Below are 24,259 nucleotides of genomic sequence, written 5' to 3' on the forward strand. Positions count from 1 at the left end.
TGATGTGTCATCAAAATCTAAGCTTTTGACTATCCCTTTCAAAGGTAAGACCCTATTCGGGCCTGAACTGAATGAGATCATTTCAGATATCACTGGAGGGAAGGGTCATGCCCTCCCTCAGGATAAGTCAAATAAGTCGAGGACCAAACAAAATAATTTTTGTTCCTTTCGAAACTTCAAGGGTGGTCCCGCTTCCTCTTCCCCTGCTGCAAAGCATGAGGGGAACTTTGCTCAATCCAGGCCAGTCTGGAGACCTAACCAGGCTTGGAACAAGGGTAAACAGGCCAAGAAGTCTGCTGCTGCCACTAAGACAGCATGAAGGGGTAGCCCCCGATCCGGGACCGGATCTAGTAGGGGGCAGACTCTCTCTCTTTGCTCAGGCCTGGGCAAGAGACGTTCAGGACTCCTGGGCTGTAGAAATTGTAACCCAGGGGTATCTTCTAGATTTCAAAGATTCTCCTCCAAGGGGGAGATTCCATCTTTTTCAATTGTCTGTAAACCAGACAAAAAGAGAGGCATTCTTACGCTGTGTAGAAGACCTTTTTACCATGGGAGTGATCTGCCCAGTTCCAAAAGCAGAACAGGGGCAAGGGTTCTACTCCAATCTATTTGTGGTTCCCAAAAAAGAGGGAACCTTCAGAACAATTCTAGATCTCAAGATCCTAAATCGATTCCTAAGAGTCCCATCCTTCAAGATGGAGACCATTCGGACTATTTTACCAATGATCCAGGAGGGTCAATATATGACCACCGAGGACTTAAAGGATGCGTATCTACACATTCCTATCCACAAAGATCATCACCAATTCCTCAGGTTTGCCTTTCTGGACAAGCATTACCAGTTTGTGGCTCTTCCCTTCGGGTTGGCCACGGCGCCAAGAATCTTCACAAAGGTGCTAGGGTCCCTTCTGGCGGTCCTAAGGCCACGGGGCATAGCAGTGGCGCCTTATCTAGACGACATCTTAATTCAAGCGTCGACTTTCCAACTAGCCAAGTCTCACACGGACTTAGTGTTGGCCTTTCTAAGATCTCACGGGTGGAAGGTGAACGTAAAGAAGAGTTCTCTTTCCCCTCTCACAAGAGTTTAATTTCTAGGGACTCTGATAGACTCGGTGGACATGAAAATATTTCTGACGGAGGTCAGGAAATCAAAGATCTCTTCATTCCATTCCTCTGTCTTCAGTGGCTCAGTGTATGGAGGTAATCGGACTTATGGTAGCGGCAATGGACGTAGTTCCATATGCTCGCTTACATCTCAGACCACTGCAACTATCCATGCTCAGACAGTGGAATGGGGATTATGGAAATTTATCTCCTCAGATAAACCTGGATCAAGAGACCAGAGACTCTCTTCTTTGGTGGTTGTCACAGGATCACCTGTCCCGGGGAATGTGTTTCCACAGGCCAGCGTGGGTTATAGTGACGATAGACGCCAGCCTACTGGGCTGGGGTGCAGTCTGGAATTCCCTGAAAGCACAGGGTTTGTGGACTCAGGAGGAGGCCCTCCTACCGATAAATATTCTGGAATTAAGAGCGATATTCAATGCTCTTCAGGCGTGGCCTCAGCTGGCCTCGGACAGATTCATCAGATTTCAGTCGGACAACATCACGACTGTGGCTTATATCAATCATCAGGGGGGAACAAGGAGTTCCTTAGCGATGATAGAAGTTTCCAGGATAATCCGATGGCCAGAGACTCACTCTTGCTATCTGTCAGCGATCTATATCCCAGGGGTAGAGAACTGGGAGGCAGATTTTCTAAGTCGTCAGACTTTTCATCCGGGGGAGTGGGAACTCCATCCGGAGGTGTTTGCTCAACTGGTTCAGCTATGGGGCACACCAGAATTGGATTTGATGGCGTCTCGTCAGAATGCCAAACTTCCTCGTTACGGATTCAGGTCAAGGGATCCTCAGGCAGTACTGATAGATGCTCTATCAGTACCCTGGTCATTCAACCTGGCTTATGTGTTTCCTCCTTTCCCTCTCCTTCCGCGTCTGATTGCCAGAATCAAACAGGAGAGAGCTTCGGTAATTTTGATAGCGCCTGCGTGGCCACGCAGGACTTGGTATGCAGACCTGGTGGACATGTCATCTCTGCCACCGTGGACTCTGCCACTGAGACGAGACCTTTTGATTCAAGGTCAATTCAAGCATCCAAATCTAATTTCTCTGCAACTGACTGCTTGGAGATTGAACGCTTGATTTTATCAAAGCGGGGTTTTTCGGAGTCGGTCATAGATACCTTGATTCAGGCTCGAAAGCCTGTCACCAAGAAGATCTATCATAAGATATGGCGTAAATATCTTTTTTGGTGTGAATCCAAAGGCTACTCATGGAGTAAGATCAGGATTCCTAGGATTTTGTCTTTTCTCCAAGAAGGATTGGAGAAAGGATTGTCCGCTAGTTCCTTAAAGGGACAGATATCTGCTTTGTCTATTCTGTTGCACAAGCGTCTGGCAGATGTCCCAGACGTTCAGGCTTTAGTTAGAATTAAGCCTGTGTTTAAACCTGTTGTTCCGCCATGGAGTCTTAATTTAGTTCTTAAAGTTCTTCAGGGGGTTCCGTTTGAACCCATGCATTCCATAGATATTAAGCTTCTATCTTGGAAAGTTCTGTTTATAGTTGCTATCTCTTCAGCTCGAAGAGTTTCGGAACTATCTGCATTACAATGTGACTCGCCTTATCTTGTTTTCCATGCGGATAAGGTGGTTTTGCGTACCAAACCTGGGTTCCTCCCTAAGGTTGTTACTAACAGGAATATCAATCAGGAAATTGTTGTTCCTTCTCTGTGTCCTTATCCTTCTTCTACGAAGGAACGTCTGTTGCACAACTTGGACGTGGTTCGTGCCTTGAAGTTTTATTTGCAGGCAACCAAAGATTTTCGTCAGACATCTTCTTTGTTTGTTGTCTATTCTGGAAAGCGTAGGGGTCAAAAGGCTACGGCTACCTCTCTTTCATTTTGGCTGAAAAGCATCATTCGTTTGGCTTATGAGACTGCTGGACAGCAGCCTCCTGAAAGAATTACAGCTCACTCTACTAGAGCAGTAGCTTCCACATGGGATTTTAAAAATGATGCTTCTGTTGAACAGATTTGAAAGGCTGCGACTTGGTCTTCGCTTTATACCTTTTCTAAATTTTACATATTTGATACTTTTGCTTCTTCAGAGGCTATTTTTGGGAGAAAGGTTTTCAAGCAGTGGTGCCTTCCGTTTAGGTTCCTGTCTTGTCCCTCCCTTCATCCGTGTCCTAAAGCTTTGGTATTTGTATCCCACAAGTAAGTATGAATCCGTGGACTCGGTACATCTTGCAAAAGAAAACAAAATTAATGCTTACCTGATAAATTTCTTTCTTTTGCGATGTACAGAGTCCACGGCCCGCCCTGTCTATTCAAGACAGGTAGTATTTTTTATTGAAAACTTCAGTCACCTCTGCACCTTATAGTTTCTCCTTTTTCTTCCTTGGCCTTCGGTCGAATGACTAGGGGGTGGAGTTAAGGGGGGAGCTATATAGACAGCTCTGCTGTGGGTGCTCTCTTTGCCACTTCCTGTTGGAAAGGATAATATCCCACAAGTACGGATGAAACCGTGGACTCGGTACATCGCAAAAGAAAGATATTTATCAGCTAAGCATAAATTTAGGTTTTTTTGCTGGCTATTGCCTCTGCATGCAGAGTTTCTGAGACTTGTGCTTTACAATGTGACTCCCCTTATGTTGATTTCCATGCGGATAAGGCGGTTTTACGTACTAAATTGGAGTTCCTCCCTAAGGTGGTGTCAGACCGTAACATTAATCAAGAAATTGTTGTTTCTTCCTTGTGTCCTAATCCTTCTTCAGCGAAGGAACGCTTGCTTCACAATCTGGATGTGGTTTGTGCCTTGTAGTTCTATATTCAGGCTACTAAGGAATTCAGACAATCTTCCTCTTTGTTTGTCATCTATACGGGGAAGCGTAAGGGGCAGAAGGCTACTACGACTTCCCTGTATTTCTGGTTGAGGAGTGTCATCCGCTTAGCTTTGAGACATCGGGGCGACAGCCTCCTGAGAGGATAACGGCTCATTCCACTAGAGTGTGGCTTCCTCCTGGGCTTTTAAGAGCAAAGCCTCTATGGATCAGATTTGTAAGGCGGCTACTTGGTCCTCCTTACACACTTTTTCTAAATTTTACAAGTTTGATGTGTTTGCTTCGGCTGAAGCTGCTTTCGGGAGAAAAGTTTTGCAGGCTGTGGTGCCCTCAGAATACGGTCCGCCTCTTTATTTTGTTCCCTCCCGTTATTCATTCAGTGTCCTCTGGAGCGTGGGTATAGTTTTCCCAACAGTAAGGAATGAAGTTGTGGACTCTCCCTGCCTTATGGAAGGAAAACATAATTTATGCTTAGCAGATAAATTCCTTTCCTTCCTGGCAGGGAGAGTCCACGGCCCCGCCCGTAATTTTATTTTTTAATGGGCGGCTCCCTTTTTATATTATTTCTTCTGGCACCTTTATACCCTGATGTTTCTCCTACTTTTCCTTGTTCCCTCGGCAGAATGACTGAGGGATAGGGAAAGTGGGAGGGATATTTAAGCATTTGGCTGGGGTGTCTTTGCCTCTTCCTGGTGCCCAGGTTTTGTATTTCCCAACTGTAAGGAATGAAGTCGTGGACTCTCCCTGCCAGGAAGGAAAGGAATTTATCTGTTAAGCATAAATTATGTTTTCTACTGCAGTCTGTCTTCTGATTCATGTTTGTTTTTTGTTTTTTTTTTGGTAATAATTGTCCAGTCTCTAATGTTCCTTTTGTTGCACAGGTCTCAATACCGATTGAGGACGTAAGTCGCTGCCACCTGCGTTTCACTTTTCGTCACCGATCTTCTCAAGAATGTAAGTTGTTCTCAACTCTAGATTGGTGCATTAAAAAATTTATGAAATTAAAAGGACAGTAAAGTAATTCTTTTCTTTGATGCATCTAAAATCAGATATTTTAAAAATAATTTTTATAGAATGAATATTTCCTGTACTGAGAAAAAAGTGCTTGTGAGACATATATCTGTCCACCAATAAGGCTTTGGCAGTTCTGCTTGTCAACCAGTAAACAATCAGGCCTTAAGGCCTAGTTGCACACAGATACTCCCTTTCTGTTTGTTTCAAAATAAACAGATTTAACTAAAAGGGACACTGAACCCAAATTTTTTCAATCATGATTGAGATAGAGCATGCAATTTTAAGCAACTTTCTAATTTACTCCTTTTATCAATTTTTCTTTGTTCTCTTACTATCTTTATTTGAAATAGAAGGCATCTAAGCTAAAGAGCCAGCAATTGTTTGGTTCAGACCATGGACAGCAGTTGTTTATTGGTGCTATCCAATCAGCAAGGACAACCCAGTTTGTTCACCAAAAGTGGGCCGGCATCTAAACTTACATTATTGCTTTTCAAATAACCATACCAAGAGAATGAAGAACATTTGATAATAGGAGTAAATTAGAAAGTTGCTTAAAATTGCATGCTCTATCTGAATCACGAAATAAATATTTTGGGTTCAGTATCCCTTTAACCTTTTTTTTGCACAAAAACCATGTTTTTAATTTGGCTCTTTTATAAGCATGATAAACATCTATAAAGTTTACTGTCCCTTTTATGAGGACGGTATAGCAGTTCTTCTGGGTATGTGGGTGGAGTAACCGATATTTGCATTATATTTGCTCACTTTTAGTGGAGTGTTTGCTTTTTTTTCTCGCAAATTGTCCCTTACTACTTCCTTATTTCCTCAGCTCGTGATAAGTCAGAGAAGGTGTTTGGAATGGCTTTTGTGAGGTTAATGAACTTGGATGGAACAACCTTGCAGGATGGAATTCACGACCTGATTGTCTATAAGGTGACACTCATTATATTATGGAGAAGAGGCAGAATAATCTGTTAGTCTGTTGTGAAGTCAGTAGTTGATCCTGTAAGGCAACATGTAACTTCTCTAAAAAAATAAATAAATAAAAAATAGTTAAAGGGACATGAAACCCAAAATGTTTGTTTTATGATTCAGATAGAGCATTCTGTGTTAAACTACTTTTCCAATTTGCTTAATTCTCATGGTATCCTTTTGTTGAAGGAGAAGCAATTCACTACTGGGAGCTAACTGAACACATCAAGTGAGCCAATGACAAGAGAGGCATATGTGTATAGTCACCAATCCACAGCTAGCTCTAATTCGTACATTGCCGCTCCTGAGGCTACCTAGGTATGCTTTACTTTAAAGGAAAGCTGTTTATAATGGGATCATCTATCTAAATCATAAAATAAAAATGTTGGGTTTAAAGGGACCTTAAACACTAAACAAATGCTAGATAGAATGATGCATTCAAAGAAAAGATTAGTCTGAGAATAACATGTAGATGTATTTTTTAAAGTTTCATTAGCTGTTTAACTAGTGACAAAATAATTGTAAAGTTTTAGTATCTATAAAGCAATGGGAGCTGCCATGTTGTAACTTAGGTTACCTTCTTTGCTGTGGCCAATTAGGGACAGTTATAAATAGGTCACTAGAGTGTGCAGCCAATGGCTGTGTGGAATATAAGTGTTCTGCACTTCCATTTCTAACAGGAACTGAAAAGCTCACAATTTCAGAATTAAATTACAGGAAAAAAGGACAAAATAAATAATGAAAGTATATTGCAGAGTTTATATATATATATATATATATATATATATATATTATTTATCATTTTATATTGTCATCTCAAAGTGTTTAGTGTCCCTTTATTGGTTTCCATAAGGTCAGTAAACCAGTAGACCATGCAGTTTAAAAAGATTTACGTTTTTTAAGGTTGCTTCATTATCTTGACATCCTTTCTTGAAGGAGCAGCAATGCACTACTGACCGCTAGCTAAATACGTTGAGTCAGCCAATGATTGTGTAGCCACCAATCATCAGATAGATCCCAACAGTGCATTACTGCTCCTCAGCCTATCTAGGTTTAATCTTAAACAAAGGGAACAAAGCAAATTTGATAATTAAGGTTTAAAATTGCATGCTCTATCTGATAATGAAAGTTTAATTATGAATTTACTATCTGTTTCATTTGTCTAAAGTATTCACACCATTATTTAGATATAAATATGAGAAGTGTAGGCTGCGGAGAGAAATAGGTGCTTTATTTAAAGGGTGACATTTTCTGACCTTCTGAGGGATTTCATTTGTGATACTTAGGGTGACAGTAAGAAGTCTGATGATGCCAAGGTATATCTCACCCTCCAGTGCACTAAGGAGGAAGATGATGGAAAGTCCCCAAGAAATCACTCTACCTGCTTGTCTTTCACCAAAGACAGCTTCCAAATCCGGACACTCATTTGTTCCACCAAACTCACCCAAAATGGTAAGTGAGTGGCAAGATGCATATCTGAAGGGGTATTAATGCTGTGTTCACACATGGACAGTGGCGTATTTCGGTTTTGTGCTGCCCTTGGTACTCAAAATTCACCCCCCCCCAAGGTCTCAGGCCTTTTTTTAGCCATATTTTCTTTATTTTTGGTCAGGGTGTGAAATTACATATATACAGACACACATATAAAAGTGTTCCATTAAAGGGACATTAAACCCAAACATTTTCTTTCATGATTCAGGTAGAGAATACCATTTTAAACAACATTCCAATTTACTTCTATTATCTAATTTGCTTTATTCTTTAGATATCTTTTGTTAAAGAAATAGCAATTCACATGGGTGAGCCAATCACATGAGGCATCTATGTGCAGCCACCAATCAGAAGCTACTGAGCCTATCTAGATATGCTTTTCAGGAAAGAATATCAAGAGAATAAAGCAAATTAGATAATAGAAGTAAATTAGAAAGTTGTTTAAAATGGTATTCTCTATCTGAATCATGAAAGGAAAAAATGTGGGTTTAATGTCCCTTTAAGGTCACCATATACAATATACAGGAAACTGTCATTAATACCATGCAATTTTTGAGAAGGGTTGCTGCTCAAAAATATATTTTTTTTAAAACCAGGTTAGGGGTTTGATGAAAAAGATAACACAACTTGCCATATGGAGTTTGTAAACTCTGGAATCATAGAAATAGTAAAGCACATAAACCCACAAGGTCTGACAAATAAAAAGATTCACTTTAAATGTATATATCCTACAAGCTGTATGACTGGCTCCTCCATATTCATTCTGACTTCTAGATGTCTATACAAAGGTTGAAAAACTATTTTAATAACTCTACACTTTAATCCCAAAATGAGGTATATCAAACATAAATAAGCACTGTGGAAATAAACGGGCTAGACTACATGGTCCTCTTTCTGGTGATTTCTTTTGTAAATTGGTGGTACATAAAATATTTTAAAAGGGCATAAACTAGGGATGACATCACCTGCTTGACCAAAACACTCCTAACCACCCAATAGTGCATAAGATCTGTAACTTAGTTCTTTGTAAATATCTCCAAGAAGTCAGGTCCTAAAGTCCAGCCTGAAGCCAGCTCTTCAGCCCAAACTTATTTGTATCTACTCACTCGCCTTGGGCTTCCTGCAAGTTCCTTATTCTGACTTCCTATTATTTCTATCTGACATCACAATCACAAGTGGCTATGGTGCACCTCAACATCATGGTGAGGTGTGATATTAGCCATAAGATGCTCCCATCCATAGTGTGCAGAGACAGATAGGAGTAGAAAGGGGGCAAATATGCAGATGCCACGAGAGGCGGAGAAAATGTGGTGCGGTCTGTAGTACAGCACCAATGTGCATTGGTGGCATCGTGGGAAATGTAGTTCTCAACAAAGTGACCTAAAAAGCATCCAGCCGCACCGGGTAAATTTTAGGTGTGGCTGGATGTGGGAAAGTGGGGAGCGCCTGTGGGTGTCTTGAGGGCTTCTACACTAGAAGATGTAAGAGTGCCACCCCCCCAAATCTGTTGCCTTAGGAACAGGCTTTGTTGGCCTAGGCCAAGCCCCTGCACATGGACATTGTTTCAAAGGATGGACCTTAAGTATGAATGCCGGGGTGTAATGTAGTGCTGGCTTCAGAGAGTATTTGAAAAAAGAATAATTCTTTCTTGATACCTTTGTATTCTTATCTGTTGGAGGGGTTGTTCAATCTTTGGTGTTCAGCATGTGTACTGCTGGTGATACCTGTACCACTTCTACTGACATAAAGTAGGTAAACCCAGGTAAACTTTAAAGAAAAAACATTGCTGAGAGACTAAAATGCTGGACTCTTTATTGATAACATGTTACATTGTGTTCTAATTACCCATAATCCTCCAAAAAGAAAAAACGAACAGGAACTGCTAACAAAACCCATAAAGCATCTTAAACAAAAATTGAATGGGAACTTCTTTAAAAAACAAATAATATTTATTAAAAAAAGACATTTGACAGATTCAGCCTAAAACATGTCAGATAACTATGTCTGTGTGGTCTGTTTCAGCTACATTTCAGCCTTATAACTACCTGTAAAACAAATATCACTACAGTCTGACCCCCACAGTACTACTCACCCATTGTACATGAGATACAGGATTTAATGATTAACTTGGTTTGGTCCCATAGCCCAATAGCTGATTGGGAGAAAGAAAAATGCTAGGAAAGGTATATGGGGATCAATGATATATCAAAGTATTGTTTGAAACAAGGTAAACCTCCTGAATCTGTAGCCTGTAGTCTCAGGAATTAAAAATGTATGGTAAACGTATAATAATATTTGGTCAATGTTGGTCAATTTGGACAGTAAACCCTTTATTTAATCTTCCTAAAATGTTTAATCAAGAAAAATGAAACCTTTCAATACAAATTTAATATTTTTAATGCCTTCTTTTGCTGTAAAATATCTCTCAAAAGTGTGTGTGTGTTCCAGTCTTTCCAAAGCAGTGAAATTTACCTGAGCTTTCAACATTCTACACAGGGATTAGTTAGGTTAGAGAACAAACTCATTTATGAGTGCCGCTATTATGAAACCAAAGTTTCACTGGAGTTGCTGCACATGTGCAAACACATAAGCAATGGAATTAAGTGAAAGCTAGATTTCAACATGGCAGAAATCATGGCACTAGATGGAGATGGGGAATTAACAAATCACATTTTGTCACTGTCATTTTAAAAAAATCACTTTTTATTGGAATTTGACATAAGTGAAGCATCCAAGGAATCTTCTATTGCTTAAAGGTACAGTGTAGTGGGGTATACCATGAGAAATAAAGATAAGATAAGGAGGATTTTGAGAAAACAGTGAGAAAAACGAATTAGGTCTGCTTTCCATGCATGCCCTTTGATTGGGTTGTGGTTTACATTTTAGGTGAAACTAATGTTCAAGTACACTGTTCCTTTAAATATTTTTAAGACTATGGCCAGCTCAATAATTAGACCAGGTGGGAGAGCCTATTTCAGTTAAAGGGACATAATACTCATATACTAAATCACTTGAAACTGATGCAGTATAACTGTAAAAAGCTGACAGGAAAATATCACCTCTATGTAAAAAAGGAAGATATTTTACCTCACAATTTCCTCAGCTCAGCAGAGTAAGTTCTGTTTAAAAAGTTATAATTCAGCTGCTGCCCAGCTGCAGGTAACAAAAATAAAAAAATGAAGAAATGAACGGCAACCAATCAGCATCAACAGTGCTGAGGTCATGAACTCTTTTACTGTGATCTCATGAGATTTCACTTAACTCTCATGAGATTTCATTGTAAACTTCCTTAAACTGAATAGGGAAATAACATGAGTGTGCACGTAAGCTCACTCCCTTAGCTGTCCCGGGACAGACATACTGATTTGTTGCTTAGAAATCCTTTACAATGGGAGGTGGCTACTGAGAAACTTTTGAGGTAAAATATCTTTCTTTTTTACATAGAGATGTTCAGGTGATATTTTCTAGTCAGCTTTTTACAGCTATGCTGCATCACTTTCAAGTGTTTAAACATTTGGGTATTATGGCCCTTTAATTGTTTTTAAGAGAAATTAGTCTCATATGGGGTCCATGCGTATCAGTGTACTCTCATGAGAAATTTCAATCTGCAGAACTGTAACCTTTAAGACTGCTGACTATGGTTGGGTTAAGGTTGTAGTGGACAGAGACTTAGGGAAGCATTATTTCATTCTTGGACCCAGGCAGCACAGTGTCTTGAAAACTTGGTAGCAGGTGGCTAGTAAGGAGACAACCAAGGGGAGAGGGAATGAAAACAGAAGTAAAACTTTCTAACATTACGTAAAACATTTGTAATTAAAGGGATAGGAAAGACAAATTTAAAGGGACAGTCAAGTCCAAAAAAAACTTTCATGATTCAGATAGGGCATGTAATTTTAAACAACTTTACAATTTACTTTCATCACCAATTTTGCTTTGTTCTCTTGGTATTCTTAGTTGAAAGCTAAACCTAGGAGGTTCATATGCTAATTTCTTAGACCTTGAAGGCCGCCTCTAATCTAAATGCATTTTGATAGTTTTTCACCACTAGAGGGCATTAGTTCATGTGTTTCATATAGATAACATTGAGCTCATGCACGTGAATTTACCATGGAGACAGCTCTGATTGTCTAAACTGCAAGTCTGTCAAAAGAACTGAAATAAGGGGGCAGTCTGCTGAGGCTTAGATACAAGGCAATTACAGAGGTAAAACTTGTATAATTATAACTGTGTTGGTTATGCAAAACTGGGAAATTGGTAATTAAGGGATTATCTACCTTTTTAAACAACAAAAATTCTGGTGTTGACTGTCCCTTTTAACTTGCAATAATAAGATAGAGCATGTCATTTTAAGACTTTTAAAATCACTTCTGTTCTGTTGGTATCCATTGTTGAAAAAGAATACGCACATATCCTACACTAGTGGAAGCTCGCTCGTGATTGGTGCCTACATGCTTTTGTCTCTTGTGATTGGCGAACTAGATGTGTTCAGCTAGCTGCCAGTAGTGCAATGCTGTCCCTTCAGCAATGGATAACAAGAGAATGAAATATATTTCATAATAAAAGTAATTTTGAATGTTGTTTAAAATTGTATGTTCTATCTGAATCATGAATTACATTTTGGGGGTTTCCTGTCCCTTTTAAATACCTTGAATTCATTGCTAATATTCTGCATGGAGAGGTAAAATTGTGTGTCTTGGACAAACATTACTGTTGTTTGTGCGGTTGCTGGAAACGTTTAAGAGATGAAGAAATATTCCTGCATCTACTTAGCCAAAAGGAGTAGCTGCTGGAATGCTGTTTCTGGAAAGCAAAAGATAAAAACAACACTGCTTTTAATCAAGTGTAGGAGGGTGACAGCTTAAACTATGTGTTTGCATAATATCCTGCTTTACAGGTGGGGGCAAGAGAAGTGTATATACAGGTGAAACTCGAAAAATTAGAATATCGTGCAAAAGTTAATTTATTTCACTAATGCAACTTAAAAGGTGAAACTAATATATGAGATAGACTCATTACATGCAAAGCAAGATAGTTCAAGCCATGATTTGTCATATTTGTGATGATTATGGCTTACAGTTCATGAAAACCCCAAATCCACAATCTCAGAAAATTAGAATATTGTGAAAAGGTGCAATATTCTAGGCTCAAAGCAGGCGCAAAACTACAGGGGGTGCAGAGGTCGCAATTGCGACTCGGCCCCCAAGGGTGCGGGCCCTGCTTTAAAAAAAATAAAAAATAAATTTTTACAATAAAAAACGTTGACCTGCCACTGCCTGCACTGATATCATGTGCGTGTGACGTGATGCTTCACTAGTGTCTCTGACTACAGGGGTTAGTGTTTCTGTTTTACCCATTGGTGTTTATGTTTCTGTGTGTATGTGTGTATGTATGTATGTGACTGTGTGTGTATTTATGCATGTATGTATGTATGTGACTGTGTGTGTATTTATGCATGTATGTGACTGTGTGTGTATTTATGTGTGTGTGTGACTGTGTGTATTTATGCATGTGTGTGTGTGTGACTGTGTGTATTTATGCATGTATGTGTGTGTGTGTGACTGTGTGTGTATTTATGCATGTATGTGACTGTGTGTGTATTTATGCATGTATGTGTGTATGTTTGTGGAACCAACAAATTACAGACCTTGTTACTACAGCATGGGGGGGGGCAGGGGGTAAACAGTGTCAGTCTATACACTACCACTATATACAGTACGGGGGGCTGGACCATGTCACAGACTACTGTGGTCACTGTATAAAGTACTGGGGCGGGTAGGGTCAGGCCAGCCATCTCACCGGCAGATTACAGACAGTGTCACTGACTCATTATATACAGTACTGGCGGGTTAAACAGTGTCACTATATACAGTAATAGGGGTCAGACTGTGGGCACAGGGTATCTCCTTTTGCATACATGTAATCTGATTCACATTTTTTTTCTGTGTTTTAATTTTATATATATAAAAAAGATATATATCAAATTCACTTTTTGGGGGGTGGGGGTGGGGGGGGGTGGGGGGCCCTTCTTAGATTCTTGCACCTGGGCCCTGTGGTTTCTAGTTACTTCTCTGGCTCAAAGTGTCCCACTCTAATCAGCTAATTAAGCCATAACACTTGCAAAGGGTTCCTGAGCCTTTAAATGGTCTTTCAGTCTGGTTCAGTAGGAATCCCAATCATGGGAAAGACTGCTGACCTGACAGTTGTGCAAAAACCATCCTTGACACCCTCCATAAGGAGGGAAAGCCTCAAAAGGTAATTGCAAAAGAAGTTGGATGTTCCCAAAGTGCTGTATCAAAGCACATTAATAGAAAGTTATGTGGAAGGGGAAAGTGTGGAAGAAAAAGGTGCACAAGCAGCAGGGATGACCGCAGCCTGGAGAGGATTGTCAGGAAAAGGCCATTCAAAAGTGTTGGGGACTTTCACAAGGAGTGGACTGAGGCTGGAGTCAGTGCATCAAGTGCATCACTCACAGACGGATCAGTCAGTGCATCACTCACAGACGGATCCTGGACATGGACTTCAAATGTCATATTCCTCTTGTCAAGCCACTCCTTAACAACAAACAACGTCAGAAGCGTCTTACCTGGGCTAAAGAAAAACAGACCTGGTCTGTTGCTCAGTGGTCCAAAGTCCTCTTTTCTAATGAGAGCAAATTTTGCATCTCATTTGGAAACCAAGGACCCACAGTACGGAGGAAGAATGGAGAGGCACACACTGCAAGATTAAATAAAGCACTGTATGCTCTCCGGTAAAGGAGTTACCTCCTATAGCCGTACTATTAAGGGAAATTGTCTTCTATGAGGAAGTAGCTAAGATTCCACTTTAAATTCTATCTGTATGTATGCGTAGCTGTAGTGGGCTCAAAGGTAAAGTGTGGATGACATGACCAATACTAGGTATATATCAGATTTGCCTGTAACGCAATAAATCCATAAATATCTGTCTTCCACACTACCCAAGATAAAAGCCCCAGCTCAACTTGTAACGACTACATAAATGCCCAAAGTTGGGCCAACAAGATACCAATTATAATCAAATTTCCCAAAATTATAACCCCATTAGTAAGTTATTTCCCCGTTTTCTTATTAGAAACAAATTAAGGAGAGCAGCAGTGCGAACCGCCTAACGCGCGTTTCGCATAAGCTTTATCAAAGTCGTTACAAGGTTTGTGAATTATTATCTCCAGTTCTTTCCCACCTATCCCTTTTAGGTTAAAAGGGAATTTTTACACACTGCAAGATGCTTGAAGTCCAGTGTAAAGTTTCCACAGTCTGTGTTGATTTGGGGAGCCCTGTCATCTGCTGGTGTTGGTCCACTGTGCTTCATTAAGTCCAGGGTCAACACAGCCGTCTACCAGGAGATTTTGGAGCACTTCATGCTTCCTTCCGCAGACAAGCTCTATGGGGACTGACTTCATTTTCCAGCAGGACTTGGCACCTGCCCACACTGCCAAAAGCACCAAAACCTGGTTCAATGACCGTGGGATTACTGTGCTTGATTGGCCAGCAAACTCGCCTGACCTGATCCCCATAGAGAATCTATGGGGCATTGCCAAGAGAAAGGTGAGAGACATGAGACCGAACAATGCAGAAGAGCTGAAGGCCGCTATTGAAGCATCCTGGTCTTCCCTAACACCTCAGCAGTGCCACAGGCTGATAGCTTCCATGCCACGCCGCATTGAGGCAGTAATTGCTGCAAAAGGGGCCCAAACCAAGTACTGAGTACATACAGTATGCATGCTTATACTTTTCAGAGGTCCGATATTGTTCTATGTACAATCCTTGTTTTATTGATTGCATGCAATATTCTAATTTTCTGAGATTGTGGATTTGGGGTTTTCATGAGCTGTAAGCCATAATCATCACAATTATGACAAATCACGGCTTGAACTATCTTGCTTTGCATGTAATGAGTCTATCTCATATATTAGTTTCACCTTTTAGGGTGCATTAGTGAAATAAATTAACTTTTGCACGGTATTCTAATTTTTCGAGTTTCACCTGTGTGTGTGTATGTATGTATGTATGTATGTATATATATATATATATATATATATATATATATATATATATATATATATATATATATATATATATATATATATATGTATGTGTGTGTGTGTGTGTATATATATATATATCTGTAATATCGTAGGTGTGTATATATCTGTATCTTCCTGTATATATGTAATATCATAGGTGTGTATATATCTGTATCTTCCTGTATATCTGTGATATAGTAGTTGTGTATATATCTATCTTCCTGTATATCTGTAATATCGTAGGTGTGTATATATCTGTATCTTCCTGTATATCTGTAATATCGTAGGTGTATATATATCTATCTTCCTGTATATCTGTAATATTGTAGGTGTGTATATATCTGTGTCTTCCAGTATATCTGTAATATCGTAGGTGTGTATACTGTATATCTATCTTCCTGTATATCTGTAATATCGTAGGTGTGTATATATCTGTATCTTCCTGTATATCTGTAATATAGTAGGTGTGTATATATCTGTATCTTCCTGTATATCTGTGATATAGTAGGTGTGTATATATCTGTATCTTCCTGTATATCTGTGATATAGTAGGTGTGTATATATCTGTATCTTTCTGTATATCTGTAATATTGTAGGTGTGTATATCTGTATCTTCCTGTATATCTGTAATATCGTAGGTGTGTATATATACACGTCTAATATATTTTATGTGACTTATTTTGTGTATTTCAGTTACAGTATATGGGCATATAAAGTTTTCAAACATCCTGATAAAAGTTCTTGCACATCGTTTCTGTCAGCATTATACATAAAGGAGATATGTGCGCTGCAGAAAATACTCTGAAAAATGGATAAAAACTGACACAGAATAGAACTTTGAAATTAAATTGCCCTCGGTCATCTTTGACACTAAGGGACAAAAATAAACTTTCATGATTCAGATAGAGCTTACAGTTTTAAGAAACTTTTCAGTTTACTTCTAATATCAAATTTGAGTCTTTTTATATTCACATTTTATGAGGCACCAGCTTAGGGTTGCCACCTCGACCATGTTTTCCGGGACGCTTATGAGTTACACATGCTGCAGGGAGGAACATGAATAGTGCTGTCCAGGGTCACTATTCATGTGCTGTTTAGGTGCACAATGCATGTTCCCCTCTGCACACCCTGCATCATGTGTAACTCATAAGTGTCCAGGAAAACATGGCCGAGGTGGAAACCCTACACCAGCTACTGAAGAGCATGTGTATTAGTTCAGTGTGTATATTAGTCTGCAATTGGCTGATGGCTGTCATATGATAAAGGGGGACAGCAAATTGAAGTGAATTTTGAAATGTATCCAAAAAAAAATAATCTGCAGGCAGGCTAAATTTAGTATCTTACTGAATGTATAAAACAGGACGTGAGACCAACTCTAAAGTGAAAACAACTTTATTTTATTGTCAAGTCAGGCATACATGCTCTTCGCGGGTACTCCCTCTGAACTGACGCATTTTGCGCATGCGCTTCCTCAGAGAACATTCCTAATTTAACATTGCACATGAGGCATCTTGTGCAGTGCTGTCTCCTGCTTTGGCGCAACCAATTGCGCTAAAACAGATAATGTCAATCACCCCGAAAGAGCGAGTGTCGGAAGGATTGATCTCACCATTTCTGAGGTGAGAAAGAAAAAAGAAACGGTTTCTGATTCGTAAATATGTGGCAGCAGGCTCAATTAAGCGAACCTGCTCCACACAGCCAAAAAAGCTTTAAATGCATCTTAATAAATCTAGACCATAGTAGTGCACAAATAACATTCTCTAATTCATAAGAGTATGACATTTTAGCATGGCCTGCAAGTCTGTGTTTAAACTCCCTCAAATGGATTAAACACAAAGCTGAAATACCACTCAGGAATCGCAGAGTACTGCTGATCCTGAGCAGACAAGGCTGGTGATTACTGAGGTTGTTCAACTACAGCTGCATATAGGCTCACTGGCTGCATCTGCTTGCAACCTGCAGTTCTTTGTGGCTCCTAAGCAGTGTTTTAACTATGTGTTTAACCACATGTGTGTGTTAAACATAGATATGCAGTGTTTACAGTGCGAACTTCGCCTGTCCCTTTAATGAAATTTAAACAGATTAGTTATTAACATTAGTCACACGCCACACCCCTGCTTCTTAAGAGTATAATGTAAAACTGCATTTTCCAGAACATAGCTACAAGCTTGAACTTTGTCCTGTGTTTAATTTCATAAGCAAAACATTGATATTGAATTAATGCCTAACACATACAGAAGGAAGAGAGAGATTGTTAGATATATCATGTTGGATCTCAGCAGTGGCGTATTTAGGTTTTGTGCTGCCCTAGGCACTCAAAATTTTGCTGCCCCTCCAAAGATTTTAGGCTTTTTTTCCCCTTTATATTTTTATGGGTCAGTGTGTAAAATGTTTTATTTTTATTTATTTTTTTCATAACAATTCAAAAGAAAATAGGCTAGCACTTGCATACAGGTGGGTTGCATTGCATGCATCTCATAGTATTTTCTCCCTGAGAGAAGGGAGAGGAAAAAAAGGGGGGGGGGGGAGAAAAGGGAGGGAAAGGAAAGAAGGAAGGAGAGAGAGAAAAGTGGGGAGAGGAGAAAAGGGGGGAGGGAAAGAAAGGAATGGAAGGAGTTGAGAGAAAGAAGGGAGGGAGGGAAAGAAAGAAAGAAGGGAGGGAGGGAGTGAGTTGAGGAAGGGAGGGAGAAAGGGTAAGAAGAATACATTTTGAAACAATCACTGCCCTTCACATGCAACAACATACAGTAATTACCATAATTCAAGTAATGACATTTTTTAAGTGTCCGTTTCCTATTTACTCCATGGGTTCATGAATGCAGAGAAAGCTATTAGTAGCTAACAAACATTAGCACTGAAAGTTTATGATTAGACATCACATGAATGCAGAGAAAGCTAGCTATTAGTAGCTAACATACATTAGCACTAAGAGTTTATGATTAGACATCACATGAATGCAGAGAAAGCTATTAGTAGCTAACATACATTAGCACTGAGAGTTTATGATTAGACATCCCATGAATGCAGAGAAAGCTAGCTATTAGTAGCTAACATACATTAGCAATGAGAGTTTATGATTAGACATCACATGAATGCAGAGAAAGCTAGCTATTAGTAGCTAACATACATTAGCAATGAGAGTTTATGATTAGACATCACATGAATGCAGAGAAAGCTAGCTATTAGTTGCTAACATACATTAGCACTGAGAGTTTATGATTAGACATCACATGAATGCAGAGAAAGCTAGCTGTTAGTAGCTAACATACATTAGCACTGAGAGTTTATGATTAGACATCACATGAATTCAGAGAAAGCTAGCTATTAGTAACTAACATACATTAGCACTAAGAGTTTATGATTAGACATCACATGAATGCAGAGAAAGCTATTAGTAGCTAACATACATTAGCACTGAGAGTTTATGATTAGACATCACATGAATGCAGAGAAAGCTAGCTATTAGTAACTAACATACATTAGCAATGAGAGTTTATGATTAGACATCACATGAATGCAGAGAAAGCTAGCTATTAATAGCTAACATACATTAGCACTGAGAGTTTATGATTAGACATCACATGAATACAGAGAAAGCTATTAGTAGCTAACATACATTAGCGCTAAGAGTTTATGATTAGACATCACATGAATGCAGAGAAAGATAGCTATTAGTAGCTAACATACATTAGCACTGGGTTTATGATTAGACATCACATGAATGCAGAGACAGCTAGCTATTAGTTGCTAACATACATTAGCACTGAGAGTTTATGATTAGACATCACATGAATGCAGAGAAAGCTATTAGTAGCTAACATACATTAGCACTGAGAGTTTATGATTAGACATCACATGAATGCAGAGAAAGCTAGCTATTAGTAGCTAACATACATTAGCGCTGAGAGTTTATGGTTAGACATCACATGAATGCAGAGAAAGGTAGCTATTAGTAGCTAACATACATTAGCACTGAGAGTTTATGATTAGACATCACATGAATGCAGAGAAAGCTAGCTATTAGTAGCTAACATACATTAGCGCTGAGAGTTTATGGTTAGACATCACATGAATGCAGAGAAAGGTAGCTATTAGTAGCTAACATACATTAGCGCTGAGAGTTTATGATTAGACATCACAAGCTGATCTAAGCAGTGCACAGAGGCATCCAGTCTGTTAGTTACTAAGACCTGCAATAAGCACTGCGCTCACTGACCCACCACAGCTGACAAGGGGAGGCAGCATATCGGCACAAGGTCTTCTCCTCCAGCCTCACTTTGTAAGCATATCCCCGGGCAAGTTTCTCACCAACAATGCTTCCACTGCAAAAATGCTGGCGGCTCTAATTGAAGCAATGGTTTAAAGGAGCACTGCCTGTGAAGAGCGACCTTAAAAGCCTGCACTTTATTGCTCACTGTACTGTGTGCTTGCTTTTAGAGAGAGGATAGGGCAGATGTGCTGGCCCTCCCAAATCTGCTGCCATAGGCACTGGCCTAGGCCATAATACGCCCTTGGATCTCAGAATAGATTGAAATGCTGACATAAAAAGAGATGTTAATTTGTTTTCTATAATTTTATATATGCATAAAATATATCGGCATTTCAACATTAAAGATCTGTATAAAAATAAATGTTTTATAAGCACCATCCCCCCCCCCCCCAAAATTTGTATTTTTTTGCAGTCCAATGACAAACTGCTTGAAAAGTCTGTTGAGAATATTTTATTTATCTAATTTACTTAAAGGGACACTGGACCCAAATTTTTTATTTCCTGATTCAGCTAGAGCATGCAATTTAAAGCAACTTTCTAATTTACTCCTATTATCAGTTTTTCTTCGTTCTCTTGCTATCTTTATTTGAAAAAGAAGACATCTAAGCTAAGGAGCCAGCAAATTGTTGGTTCAGTCCATGGACAGCACTTGTTTATTGGTGCTGTCCAATCAGGAAGGACAACCCAGGTTGTTCACCAAAAATGGGCCGGCATCTAAACTTACATTTTTGCTTTTCAAATAAACATACCAAGAGAATAAAGAACATTTGATAATAGGAGTAAATTAGAAAGTAGCTTAAAATTCCATGCTCTATCTGAATCGCGAAAGAAAAAATTTGAGTTCAGTGTCCCTTTAAGGTCATTAGGGACAGATATAAATGTGCTTTATGTTATCTAATTTGCTCTAGGCAATTAGGGCTTTATGCAGAAAGACATGCTGCATATTTTCAAGTGTGTTCACATGCATTGTATTTTCATGCATATTCAAAAAGAAATGTGGGGAAAAAAGGGGCCCGATATTCATGTGAATGACAGCGTGGTTTCAAGAAGCACTTTAAAAAAAACAACTGTGTTTTAAAACGGAGAAATTGGGGTGTTTTTTATTTTTGGAGTTTCCTTTACTTTCTTTTTATTTTTCTTAAAGTGATTATAAAGTTACTTGATATGCTTAACAGGATGTGTAAGGAGAAAGCAAAATAGGAAAACTTTCATTCATCAATATTTTCTAAATCGCATATTTTTGAAAAACAAACTGCTTTCTTTTTTTATATACCCTCCGCCGTTCCTCCACCCACAAAGCACCGGCTTTTATTGGTTATAATGACAATTCAGTGTTTATCCAATCCTAGCGTGCCCCCTTTGGCGTCCATCAAGTCAGTAACAACGCCCACAGTTTATTTTGCGCATGCGTTTTTTACCCCACCAAACAATTCTCAACCGCGGGCGTTGTTACTGACTCGATGAACGCCAAAATGCGCATGCTAGGATTGTATTAACACTGATTCGTCATTACAACCAATAAAAGCCGATGCTTTGTGGGCAGAGGCTATAAAAAAAATAAAAGTAGTTTGTTTTTCAAAAATATGCGATTTAGAAGATATTGATGAATGAAAGTTACAGTATTTTACTTTCTCCTTACACATCCTGTTAAGCATATCAGGTAACTTTACAATCACTTTAAAGTGGCATTAAACACTTAATAAATGCTAGGTAAAATGATTCATTTAAAGAAAAGTTTAGTCTGAGAATAACATGTAGATGTATTTTTTTAAGTTTCATTAGCTGTTTAAATATTGACAAAATAAGTGTAAAGTTTTAGTGTCTCTAAAACAATGGGAGCTGCCATGTTGTAACTTAGGTTACCTTCTCTGCTGTGGCCAATTAGGGATAGTTATAAATAGGTCACTAGAGTGTGCAACCAATGACTGTGTGGAATAAAACAGTGTTCTGCACTTCCATTTCTAACAGCAACTGAAAAGCTCACAATTTCAGAAAGGAATTACAGAAAAAGGGGACAAAATAAATAATTAAAATATATTGCAGAGGTTTTTCTCTCTATACTATTTATAATTTTATATTGTCATCTCAAAATGTTTAATGTCCCTTTAAGGGTGTTGTGCATGCCCAGAGACATACAAAAGATTACATTTTTAAAGGTACAGTAAATTCAAAATTAAATTTTCATGATTTGGATAGCGCATGCAATTTTGAAACAACTATCCAATTTACTTCTGTTATCAAATTTGTTCTGTTCTCTTGGTATCTTTTATTGAAGAGTTAAACTAGGTAGGCTCCTAAGAGTTTGAGTGTACATGTGTTTTTAGTACACCATAGCAGCAGTGTTCTGCAACATTGTATAGCAAAGCTACAAATAATGTTTTTGTTGCTCTGTAATTACCTTGTATCTAAGCCTCTGCAGACTGCCCCCTTATCTTAGTTCTTTTTACAAACTTGCATTTTAGCCAATCAGTGCTGACTTCATGGGAGGTTATAAAGTATATTAAAGGGACAGTATACACCAATATAAAGAATAAAGATGCAAAGATACTGATATAAAAATCCAGTATAAAACTGTTTAAAAACTTACTTAGAAGCTCTCAGTTTAGCTCTGTTGAAAAGGCAGCTGGAAAGCCCACTGCAAGTGGGAAATAAGACCCCCCCCCCTTCTTTTGCCTATGAAAAGACCCTTTACACAAACAGAAGCAAGTCGGAGTAGGTATACGTCGGTATTCTCATAAAACTTTGGGGCTTGGTTAGGAGTATGAAAATCAGTGCAATGTTATTTAAAAATAAGCAAAACTATACATTTAAAAAAAACAAAAAAACTTTATGGGCTATATAAATACATCATCTACAAAACATTTATGCAAAGAAAAATGAGTGTATAATGTCCCTTTAATTTAACCATGTTGGTTGCGAGTGCAAAGCAGGAGAATGGGTAGTAAATGGGTAGTAAAATCTATCTTTTTAAACAATAAAATAAATCAAGAAAACTGTCAGTTTACTGATAAGGCCCTCAAACAAATATGTCAATAAGTTGATTGAATATTAGTCCCTTCAAGCTTATACACAGCCAAAAAATAAAAAGTTACAGGTAAAAATTGCTATTGTTTTGGGCAGAACAGAAGGACTGTAAGAAAAATCAGGAAGCCTTAACTAGAGGGAAACTCAGTTTACTTTATAATGGTTTTTTAAATACAGCCAATTTGGTTATGCAAAACTGGGGAATGGGTATTAAAGGGATTATCTATCTTTTTAAACTATAACAATTAAGGAGAAGACTGTCCCTTTAAAGTGAAATGTAGGCGAGAAAAGACTCTGGTACATATTAAACACTTAAAGGGATAGTAAACTCAAAATTGTAACTTTTATGATTTAGATAGAGCATGCAATTTTAAACTATTTTATTTTTTTATTGAAAAGCATACCTTTGTATTACCAGGAGCAGCAATGCACTACTGAGAGCTAGCTGTTGATTGTTGGCTGCACATATATGCCTCTTGTCATTGGCTCACCTGATGTGATGATAATGATAAATGAAAGGAATTAAAATGACATACATGATAAAAAATACTTTTCCTGATATTTTAGAGCATTTTATTATTGCACTATTGCTTGCATGTAAATAGGTGGTTATATGCACTACTGGGAGGTAGCTGAACACAACTGATGAGCCAATGTAAGGATGCATATGTGTGTAGTTACGAATCACTAACAAGCTCCCTCTAGTGAATTTCTGCTGCTATGGATTCCTTTCAAGAAAGGATACTTAAAGGAACAGTCTAGTAAAAATTAACCTTTTACGATTCAGATAGGGCATGCAATTTTTAACAGCTTTCCAATTTACTTTTATAATCAAATTTGCTTTGTTCTTTTGGTATGCTTTGTTGAAAGTTAAACCTAAGTAGGCTCATATGCTAATTTCGAAGTCCTTGAAGGCCGCCTCTTATCTCAGTGCATTTTGATAGTTTTTTACAGCTAGACTATTTCATGTGTGCCATATATATAACATTGTGCTCACTCGTGTGGAGTTACCTTGGAGTCAGCACTAATTGGCTAAAATGCTAGTTTGTCAAAAGAACTGAAATAAAGGGGCAGTCTGCAGAGGCTTAAATACAAGGTAATCACAGAGGTAAAAAGTGCATTAATATAACTGTGTTGCTTATACAAAACTGAGTAATGGGTAATAAAGGAATTATCTATCTTTTTAAACAATACAAATTCAGTGGTAGACTGTCCCTTTAATGAAAGTAAATTGAAAAGTTTCTAATAGTGAAAAGTTTACTTTTGATTTTCATGTCCTTTGAAATTCACCATAATGGGCCAGGTTACGAGTGGTGTACTAACAGTTACAAGCAAGCAAAAAGGGGTGTATCGCTCATATTACAAGTTAAAGTAAATGCGATCTCTTGTGCGCAATTGAAGGTAACGCTCGTCAGGATAGCGCTTCCTTAGAGCTCTGGCTAACTGTTTTGCGATATAAAAATGTCACAAAACACATTAAAAATGCATTGCAAAGTACAGTTACACTCATAATAACACCATCTAATAAAAATTATTACAAAAAAAAT

At 38.5% G+C, this 24,259-nt stretch overlaps 1 protein-coding gene across 1 annotated transcript in view; it reads left to right on the top strand.

Moving 5' to 3' along the window:
* DOCK5 (dedicator of cytokinesis 5) overlaps positions 1-24,259 on the top strand; it is a 458,078-nt gene that overhangs the window by 99,004 nt on the left and 334,815 nt on the right. Inside the window, exons 16-18 of the mRNA XM_053718116.1 lie at positions 4,782-4,854; positions 5,744-5,847; positions 7,173-7,338. Coding sequence (XP_053574091.1) covers positions 4,782-4,854; positions 5,744-5,847; positions 7,173-7,338 — 343 coding nt within the window. The remainder of the gene's footprint in view (positions 1-4,781; positions 4,855-5,743; positions 5,848-7,172; positions 7,339-24,259) is intronic.

This window comes from Bombina bombina, chromosome 6 (assembly GCF_027579735.1).
Source record: "Bombina bombina isolate aBomBom1 chromosome 6, aBomBom1.pri, whole genome shotgun sequence".
NCBI lineage: Eukaryota > Metazoa > Chordata > Amphibia > Anura > Bombinatoridae > Bombina > Bombina bombina.